The sequence below is a fragment of the Sorex araneus genome, chromosome 3, assembly GCF_027595985.1.
Source record: "Sorex araneus isolate mSorAra2 chromosome 3, mSorAra2.pri, whole genome shotgun sequence".
NCBI lineage: Eukaryota > Metazoa > Chordata > Mammalia > Eulipotyphla > Soricidae > Sorex > Sorex araneus.
This window is the reverse complement of record NC_073304.1, coordinates 47,310,507-47,321,427: the sequence shown is the minus strand read 5'-3', so window position 1 is coordinate 47,321,427 and position 10,921 is coordinate 47,310,507. Positions and strand designations below refer to the sequence as shown.

The window sequence follows — 10,921 nt, the reverse complement described above, 5'->3', positions numbered from 1 at the left end:
TAATTATGCATGTAAGTTAATATGCATTGGGGGCTTAATTAGGGGGAAAATGAAATAATGTCAGATTCTAGTTGCCAAGCAGCTGCCACCAATTGGCTTTGACTGGTTTCCCAAAGTTCTATCAGGAAGTTGGTAACCACAAGGCTAGCTGGGTTAGAGTTTTAAGGCCCCTTTGTAAGTCTTATGGTCCCTCTGTTTTTCTTTAGACACAAGAGATGTCTAGTTTGTTTCTTATAGCAAATTCTATGGCTCCTTTCTTTTCTTGTCTATCCTCCATATAACCCATGTAACTAACTAAAATGCTTAAAACAATTACACTGGTTCCTGGTCCCATCAGCCACAGCTTCACTTCTCTGCTTACCTGTATAGCAAAAATGTCTGGAAAGTTGCCCACTCCAATAGCTCTTCTACTCTTTCCAATTCACATCTCAATTCTGCCCAATCTGGCTTCTCTTCCTCAGCCTCTATCACTGAAGGTATTTGAGGACAGAAAAGTTTTGCTTTTTCAGTCCTAACCAATGTAAGTGAATACTCACTTTTTGGGATATGCTCCTTTTATGCTTAGACACATTAAAATTATGATATACTCCCTAAAATATCTCCTTATTATTCTCTGACATCTATCAAAAATGCTTGGGTTCCTCAGGATTTACCCTTTTTTTGCCTTTTTTTGGTTTTGTTATTTTTCTTCTATTTCTATTTCCCCCTCCCTCCCTTTCTCCTTCCTTCCTTTCTTTCTTTCTTTCTTTCTTTTTTTCTTTCTTTCTTTCTTTCTTTCTTTCTTTCTTTCTTTCTTTCTTTCTTTCTTTCTTTCTTTTCTTTTTTTCATTCTTTCTTTCTTTTCTTCTTTCTTTCTTTCTTTCTTTCTTTCTTTCTTTCTTTCTTTCTTTCTTTCTTTCTTTCTTTCTTTCTTTCTTTCTTTCTTTCTTTCTTTCTTTCTTTCTTTCTTCTCTTTCCTTTCTTTCCTTCTTTATCCCTCCCTCCCTCCCTCCCTCCCTCCCTCCCTTCCTTCCTTCCTTCCTTCCTTCCTTCCTTCCTTCCTTCCTTCCTTCCTTCCTTCCTTCCTTCCTCCCTCCCTCCCTCCCTCCCTCCCTCCCTCCCTCCCTCCCTCCCTCCCTCCCCAGGTTCCCTCCCACCCCACAGCTGCCTCCTGGACAGGCACATTTTTAACTCTGAGCCTTGTAATTTGGGCTCCTGCTTACAGTGTAGTCTCTGTGGTTTAGATATAGAAACCCACCTCTCCACCTCTTACCACCAATGTGCCCAAGGCCCTTTCCCCCTGCCTGTTACCTCCCATTTGCCTCTTCTTGCTTCCCTGTCCAATTAATTTTCTTCCCTATCTTTCTCATTTTTATAATCTAGAGTCAAGGGTAGTCTGTCTCCCCTTTGATACCTAGCATTCCTATATCCTGTTACTCAACATGTCATAGACAAGTGAGATTATTCAATCTGTATCCTTCTGATTTACTTCACTTAACCTGATACCCTTCAGTTCCATGTAAGCTGCAGTGAACTGTGTGATTTTGTCACTCCTTGAAGCTGCATAGTATTCCATTGTAGGTATATAGAATTTGACTCAGTGCCAGAGATATAGTACAGCAGGTAGGGGATTGCCTTGCAAGCAGCTAACCTGGGTTTGATTCCCGGCATCTCATCTGGTCCTCCAAGCACTGTGAGGAGTAATTTTGCAGTGCAGAGCCAGGAGTATGTCCTGGCCATCACTGAGTGTGTCCCAAAACCAAAAACATCTGATACATAAAGAATAGTATGTTATGAAAAGTGTCCATATTCAGTGATTACCAAGTGTCAGAGGATCATAGGGGCACAGGAAAACTACAAGATGGGGAGAGCTCCCCAAAATGGGCAGGTAGATGTAGCAGAAAGACCTGAAAAGGATTCAAAGAAGAGACAAAAAATTGATGTCCTAAGGTTTAATAGATTTTCTGTAGTTTTTTCCACGCCACATTCATTCTCTGAAGGTGAACAGTATCTAAACTTACTAGATTTCCCTCCTTTGCTCCTATTAGTGCTGTGAAGTGTCTCTGCACTGCCCTAACTTTCCCAGGCCTCCCACAGTCAGTCATGAGGATATTGGAACAGATTTATCACTGAGCTTCATACCACATAGATCCCCACAAAAAAGTCTTGGTTCCTATCAGTTCAAAATATACTTTATTTATGGTTTGGATCCGAGCCACACTGGGCAGTGCTTGAGGGATACTCCTGGCTCAGTGTTCAAGGATCAATCTTGCTTGGGGATTCATGTGGTGCCAGGGATTGAACCAAGTCTGTTGCATGGAAAGTATGTGCTCAGTCCATTGAGCTATCTCTCCAGTCTATTTCAGTGTTTTTTTTTTAATGTTTTGGGGCCACACCTCACTATGCCAGGGCTTCTGTCTCTCCACTCAGGGATGACTGTTGGTGAGGACTGTGGGACCATATGGAGTGCCAAGGATCGAACCTGGGTTGGCTGTTAAGGCAAGTCCCCTACCCACTATATTAGCTCTCCAGTTCCTCTGTTTCAATGTTTATGGTAACTCTGAGTTACTTCGTATTTTTCCAACTTAATCAAAGTTGAAATTCTGTTCCTTGCAACCAAAGAGTCAGCTAACCAAGCAAGTAGTCCAATAAAGGGTATGACAGAGATCAAAAGAAGCATTGAAGAAAGCTGAAGTACAGGCATTATGTTTAAAATTGAAAGAAAGTGCATTAATGACTTAAAAATTGTTGGCTCTGGCACAATGACTGATCAACTCCATATTTATACATTCAGGTGTGATTAGTGAATGGTTAAGGTGTTGTGTCTTATTACAGCAAATTATATTTAGAGTTAATATTCACATTGCCTGAGTTAGAATAAAACAAAGTTTGCCTTCTCAAGCCCATGTTCTTCCTGGAACACATTATCTCACTTGCTTTTCTCTTTATTTCTTTGCTTGCTTGTCAAGTTCTGCTCATTGTTGAACATATATTCCTTTTCCTTCTCCTCCTCCACATCTTTCTAAGCAAATTTCCTTCAGCAAATACTATCTTTCTTAATTAATAAAAGAAAAAAATTTAAAAAAACAAGTTAGAATAAAAATAATAAGGCACATGCAACAGGATAAAACTCAAGGAATTCTGAAATTATCAAATATAACAGCAAAGTATATTATACTCCTTTATTTAAATTTAAAGACAGAAATATACCACATAGATAACACAAGAAGAAATATAGTGGAACACCAATTAAGATTCAACAAATGTCTCAAAAAATGCAGAGTGAAATCAGACAAACAACTGCTATAGACAGATCAATCAGGCAAGTGAGAGCTTTTGAAACAAAAAACTAATTTTTAAATTAATCTTGCTCTCTCATCAGGCCGATAAGACCCTACGATCCTAAAAAGAAAAATCAACTTGTTATAAGGATCATTTCACACGATTCAGATGAGAGAGCACTTTTGTGATGAGAATGACAGAATGTTTCATTCCTGTTCAGTCTGAAAGTTGGCAATATAAACTGTAAAAAAGTTTTAAGATATTGTCATTTGTATATGTTTTCATTTATTTGAGAATTATATATTATATTAATCATCTAATATATAATAGAATACACCATATTCTATTATATCCTATTATGAGTTATATATAACTCATAACTCATATATATATATACATTTTACTGAGTCTTTTTCAAAGTAATCTTGTTACTTTTTGTAAAAATTATAAAAATTAATTTCTATGAAAAGACAAAAGGGAATGCCCTGCCGCAGAAGTGGGGTGGGGTGGTGGGGGATATTGGGAACATTGGTGGATGAGAATGGGAACTAGTGGAGGGATGGGTAAACAATAATTGTATGACTGAAATGCAAACACAAAAGTTCATTAGTTTGTAAGTGTACCTCATGGTGATTCACAAATAAAAAATTTTTTAAAATATATTGTATCCTGATAATAGCACTGTCACTGTAGCACTGTCATCCTGCTGTTCATCAATTTGTTCAAGTGGGCACCAGTAACATCTCCATTGTGAGACTTGTTGTTACTGTTTTGGGCATATCTAGTATGCCATGGGTAGCTTGCCAGGCTCTGCTGTGCAGGCGGGATCCTCTCGGTAGCTTTCCAGGCTCTCTGAGAGGGAAGGAGGAATTGAACCCAGGTTGGCCATGTGCAACGCAAACACCCTACCCGCTGTGCTATCGCTCCAGTCATCCTGATAATACCAACTGAAATTTTCTTTCACATCCCAGGTATCTTCAGGATGAGTAAGACCAGGAAATTCGGGAGTCTACTCTGCCACAGGTTGATTCCATTTTTGCACAACTGGCATTTGGGCAAAATTATTCTCTGCTGCAGAATAAATATACATGTAGGGACTGTTAAATGCACTATAGGTTGATAGTATCCCTGCATTCTACACACTAAAATGTCACTAATATCTCTAGTCATGATAGATGTTGGGTGGAGGGGAAGAAGACAATCTCCAACTGTATAATTCCACTATGAAGTTAACTCAAATTAAATTGGAGTTACATTCATATTTTTGTTCAGAATGTTTCTCAGCCATCACTACTATACCAGTTTTTGCTAGACCTGAACTGTCTGCATAATTTTAGGAATACGTGAAACATGGCTAATCCAAAGTGATATGTTACAATGAGGACATAATATGCACTGAAATTTTGACTTATTATAAAAACAATGAATGTATCTCCATTTCTATGTTAACTTAATTATTTTGGAAATACTTTATTGGGTGAAATACATTAACATTAATTTTACCTGCTCATTTTTCTTTTTCTCTATAGGGGGCATAGCCATCAGTGCAGGGCTCCAGAGGCCAGGCCTCTGGCACAGAGATTCAGGCCTGATGCTTTGGTACTCAGAACTACAGCAGAGGTGTTGAGGACTGATCTCAGGGTCATCCCCTTTTGAGCCAAATCCCTGGCCCAGTTCACCTTTACTTTTTAATGAGGTTACCAGAAAATTCTAAATTTTTTTGTTGGATAGCACAGGTCTAGAAACTTGAAATAATTTTGCCTTATGTATTTTTATTTTTTGGGTCACGCCTGGCGATACACAGGGGTTACTCCTGGCGGTGCTCGGGGGACCATATGGAATGCTGGGAATCGAACCCAGGTCGGTCGCGTGCAAGGCAAACGCAGTACCCATTGTGCTATCACTCCAGCCCAATTTTGCCTTATTTCTAGTGAAATAAGGTCTTAAGTCTTTCTAATAGTCCTATGAAACAAGCTTTGAGGATCACAATTCTTTATCATCATGCCTAAATGATTTTCCTTCTTTAAACCAACTGCTTCTGTTCCAACGCTTTATTCTCAGTGTTTCAATTGGTTCTTTTCTGATCGATGATCTATCTTCATGTTGTTCTTTGTTGTTCTCCAGCATATCTGATTCTTTAATAGGCTCGGAAACTTTCCTAGCTGACTGTTGAAATGATGCTGCAGCATCCATCATACTTAGAAAATCATAGGCGGGAAGTGGAGGTTTCCATTCCTGAGCAGGTAAAATAGCTGGAAGGAAGAAACAACCAAGAGGGAAAGATAAAGATATATAAATTTATCACATTAAAAAAAACTAGAAAATGTTTTATTTTGAAAAATATATTTGTATATTTGTAGGTCCAAAAGCTTTATCTACTACTTATGTAGGAAGAATTACATTTTTAATTGTCACAGGGCTGGAGCGATAGCACAGTAGTTGGGCATTCACCTTTCATGTGGCCAACCTGTGTTCGATTCCTCTGCCCCTCTTGGAGAGCCCGGCAAGCTACCGAGAGTATGGAGCCCGCGCAGCAGAGCCTGGCAAGCTACCCGTGCGTATTGGATATGCCAAAAACAGTAACAATAAAGTCTCTCAATGAGAGATGTTACTGGTGCCCACACGAACAAATCGATGAGCAACGGGATGACAACTGTAACTGACAACTGTAATTGTCACGAAGAAACTACTAACCAGTTTCATTTTAGATTACATTTATGAGCATTATAAGTGTGAACAGAAAAACAAAGGCCTTGCATAGATGTACCATAGTTTCTTTAATCAGTCGGCTTCAAGTGCTGGGGCACAAGGCAGTTGGGATAGAAAAGAGACAATTATGACAAAGATCATTGGGGATGATGACTCTGGATAAAAACTGCGTGCTGGAACTAGGTAAAGAACCAAAGAAGATAATTTCTCAGTATCTGTATAGCAAACCACAATGCCCAAAAGGAGAGAGAGGGTGAGAGAGGATGAGAGAGAGGATGAGAGAGAGAGAGAGAGAGAGAGAGAGAGAGAGAGAGAAGTAATGTGCTGCCACAGAGACAGGCAAGAGGGTGGAGAGAAAGAGCAGGAGGGAAACTGCAGACATTGGTGGTGGGAAATGTGCACTGGTGAAGGGATGGGTGTTGGAACATTATATAACCGAAACTCAATCATGAACAATCTTATAACTGTGTATGTCACTGTGACTCAATTAAAAAAATTTTAAAAGATAAATCCAATTTAAAGTATAAAATTCCATTTTTGAAGGAAATCACTGGAGCCTAGTAGCTGAGAAGATTGCAGAACACCTGAAGCTGGACAGTCGGATGCTGCTATTTACTAATAGTTGGCTACTATTAACAATGTTTCTGAAAATTCATAGACATGTTTTTTTTGTGTGTGTCTATGCTGGGTACCATAGTGTCTTGAAGACTGCAGCTTTGTGGTCTTGCAATGCCTGTATCTTCTTTGTAGTAAAGAGCAATGCCGCCATTTACTAAGGGAAATCTACATAGGAATTACTGTTTTTAATTGCAAATAAAACCATACTCTAATCATGTTTGGGTAGTAAAGGTATTACCACCTTAGTAATTAGCACTGATATCAATATTAGAAATGATAATAATAGCTAACTTATAAAGACTTTGTTGACTGATTTGGAGGCTACACTTGGCAGTGCTCAGGGGTTACTCCCAGCTCTGTGCTCACTTTTGGTGGTGCTTGGGGGTCCATAGGGGATGCCTATGATTGAACCCAGGTCAGTTGCATGCAAGGCAAAGGCCCTAACCACTGTACTATCACTCTAGCCCCTACACTTATCAAGACTTTATACAAGGCATTATTCATCTCTACAACACCAAGAGATAAGTACAATCATTAATCCACATTTCATGAGAACATGAAGGCCTAGGAAAGTCAGAGAACTTGACCAAAGCCAATTGTACCTCTCAAATAAGAATGGTCAGAGGCCAGTTTCACAGAAATTCAGATTGGTGGGACCAAGATGATGCAGACACCCCTGCCTCCACCTCATAGATTTAGGCCTTTCCAGGAGTAGCTGCATGAAGTGTGGTAGCCACAGAGAGCCATTCTTCCATATTTAACAAACATTTAACAACAAAAGAGTCAATTTAACCTACTAATCCTTCATATTTCTTATAAAATATTAAAACTAACAAATTATATCAGAAAATTGAGATTTTTAAAGAAACCTGGGATCAAGGCTGCTGCACAGTACTTAGGCACACCACCTTGCATGTGTGAGGCTTGCGGCTGATCCCCTGCACCACGTGGCTGCTCAAGCACCACCATGAGTACCCCTTACCTTCATAAAAATAAAACCCAGGGGCTGGAACAATAATACAACAGGTAGGGTGTTGCATGCGGCCAACCCAGGTTCGATCCCTGGCACCCCATATGGTCCCTCAAGCCCTGCCAAGAGTGATGCCTGACTACAGAGCCAGGAGTAAGCATTGCCAGGTGTAGCTCCAAAACAAAATAAAACAAATTTTTGAAAGAATTAAAAAACTCAGACAGGGCTCTAGAAATCATTTGAAAATAAAATAAATGGGAAAAAATGAGTGAAAGATGCCTAAGAATTTTCAAAGACATCTTCAGGAAGACAAAAAAAAAGCAAAAACTAAAAATAAAGAAATAAAAAAAAAGTGGACAAATCATATTTCCCTTTTTAAAACCAGTACAAAGCTTCAGTCTGTAAGACAGCATGGTACCAGCATACGACATATACACACACACAAAAATCTATGAATGTTCAGAAAACATTGTATATTAATAACAGCCAAAAATGAGCCCACTGATTTATGAATGAATAAATTAAAAGTGGTATACATTTACAATGGGTTCTTATTCATGCATAAAAAGAAAGTACTGATTAATGCTATAACACATAACTCTTAAAAAATCTAATGCTAACTAAAAGAAGCCAGAAACAAAGGTTACATTTTATGATTTCATTTATATACAAAAGCATCGATGATAGGCAAATTCATAAGAAAAGAAAGCAAATTAGTAGTTATCAGGAGATAGGGAGGGAAGAGTAGGAAATGACTCTAATATGTATGGGCTCTCTTCTTGGGGCAATGAAGGTATTCTGGAATTTTACCAGGGTAATGGTTGCACAGCTTTGTGAGTATATCAAAGTTCCCTCTAAAGAGTAAATTTTCTAAGATGTGTAAGGTACTCACAAAACTCAACAACTAAAAATAACCCAAAAAAAACAAGGAACTCACTCATATAAAAATGGGGAGAAGAGGCTCAATAGATACTTCTTCAAAGAAGGTATACAAATGACCAATAGGCACATGAAAGACACTCATCATCACAGATTATCTGGGAAATGTAAATCAAAATACTAATGAGGTATCACCTCAGTCCAGTGAAACTGGCTACATCAAAAAAGGCTTAAACCAGCAGGTGCTAGTGGGAATATAGATAAAAAGAACCCTTATTCATTGATGTGCAATTATAGACTGGTTCCGCTTCTGTGGAAAATAATATGAAGACTTAAAGAAATAATAAAAAATAGAATTACCATATGACTTAGCAATTCTACTCCCAGTCATCTATCCAAATAACACAAAAACAGAAACTCAGAAAGATAAATGGACTCCTTTGTTCATTACAACACAGTTTACAACAGCCCAGATCCAAGAACAACCCAAGTGCCCAGTAACAGATGAGTGTATAAAGAAATTATGGTATACAGTGGCACACTTCTCAGCTATGACAAAAGGTGAAGCCTTACATTTTGTAATAATATGGATAGAATTAGATACTGAATGGTCTAACTCATATGGTAAAGAAACAAGTAGTAGGGGAAAAAGAATAAATTTTATGGTATGTGAATTGTTTCTATATTTAAGTTAAGCTATAATTAAGTTAAGACACTCTAACCTGAAGCAGATTCCCTCATAACAGGTGTGCTGCAATGACTGACAACTAATAAACTCAAATATCAAAATTTATTCAAATACATATGATGATAGGTTAATATGCAGCATGCTGGCTGACAGTTAGTTACTATAACATCAAATTAGAGTTTGCATACCAAAACTCTCACTCCCTTATTTTTGTCATGGAAAGTGTCAAAATATTCTAATTTATCTGGTATTCAGTAACAAAATCAGTTTTTTGTTGTTAACAAAATAATCCCTGACTGGTACTTTAGATTTTTCACTACAACAAATTTACACCATTTTCTTGATAAAAATTATCTACATTATTACATGTTAATTTATTTAAGTTACAGCAATGGGCCTGGATTTGTCACACTCTATCTATATGGCTAATCATCAAATATAAATAAAGTCATATCATATATACAAATTTACAATATACATATATACAAATTTATCATATATACAAATGCTTCAGAGAAATAAAGACTATGCCATGTCATGAGCTAACATCATAAATTTGGAACCAAATACTATTTTCTATTAAAAATTCTGGATCTGAGCTGGGGAGATGGGATAGAAGGTAGGGAGCTTTTCTTGCAATTGGCCAACAGGATTTGATACTCAGCACCACATATGGTCTCCCCTGAGCACGGAGTCAGGAATAAGCTCTGAGCACTTCAAGGTGTGGTTCAAAAACAACAACCGAAGAAAAGAAGAGAGGAGAGGGGAGCAGAGCAGAAGAGAAGAGGGGACTGGAGGGAAGAGGAGGGGAATAGATGAGAGGGGAAGGGAGGAGTGGAGGAGGGGAGAGGAAGAGAGAAGAGAAGAGAGAAGAAAAGTAAGTAAACTCTAAGAGAAGAAAAAGAGAGAGAAATAAAATTATGAATCTTCTGTAAGAGATATCTAGGTTATTTACCAATTAATGAGATTATTTTGAAATAATTATTTAACTTTTCCATTTAATAGTACATATTATCTGGTGAGAAATAATTCATGAAAGTCACTTAGTATTGTGCTAGACACCCAGTAAGCAGTCAGTAAATGTTAATCATTATTACTAAAGTCAATAAAATTTAACAAAATGATACTTAGTTTCTGTAATAATACCGCTATATAGCAGGATGTTCCCTGGACAATGTCATCACATAGTAATATTTGTAATATTTATAATTCCAATCACAGTAACATTATTAGCAACAATTCAATTTTATAAATCCATGAAAAAATGTAGTTCAGTGTGGATTAAATAAAGCAGGAAACTTACTTATATGATTTTCTAGTCCTGCTTCTAATTTCTGAAGCCATATTAAAATATTTTGTTCAGTGATAGCTTGATCAGAAGGGAAGGCAAATACTTGGCCACTCGAATGCAAATCCACAACAAGAAGAAGAGGAAGGGGAGGCAAGGTGACAAAATACTCCTGCAAGACTGTTCTCCCCACCTGAGTCTTCTTCCTATAAAAATAGAACAATGAAACACATTCATCAATATCACTAAAAAGTATGAAAACATCTTACATAACAATAAATATAATTGTATCGCACCAGTTTATCTTATAAAAATGTCTTATGCTAATCAGTCATACCATTACTCATCAATTTGCACCAGTAACGTCTCCATTGTGAGACTTATTGTTACCGTTTTTGACATATCGAATACACCACGGGTAGCTTGCCAGACTCTGCCGTTCGGGGGTAGAGGAATCGAACCTGGGTCAGCTTCGTGCAAGGCAAACACTCTACCCGCTGTGCTATTG

The 10,921-nt window shown here is 37.7% G+C and overlaps 1 protein-coding gene across 1 annotated transcript in view; it reads right to left on the bottom strand.

The window, feature by feature from the left end:
• Nucleotides 1-3,147: 3,147 nt before the first annotated feature.
• Nucleotides 3,148-10,921, bottom strand: part of TXNDC16 (thioredoxin domain containing 16) — a 104,440-nt gene continuing 96,666 nt past the window's right edge. The window contains exons 20-21 of the mRNA XM_055131465.1: nucleotides 10,429-10,619; nucleotides 3,148-5,513 (exon numbers count right to left, since the gene is read on the bottom strand). Of these exons, the coding sequence (XP_054987440.1) occupies nucleotides 5,245-5,513; nucleotides 10,429-10,619 (460 nt within the window). The 3' untranslated portion in view covers nucleotides 3,148-5,244. The remainder of the gene's footprint in view (nucleotides 5,514-10,428; nucleotides 10,620-10,921) is intronic.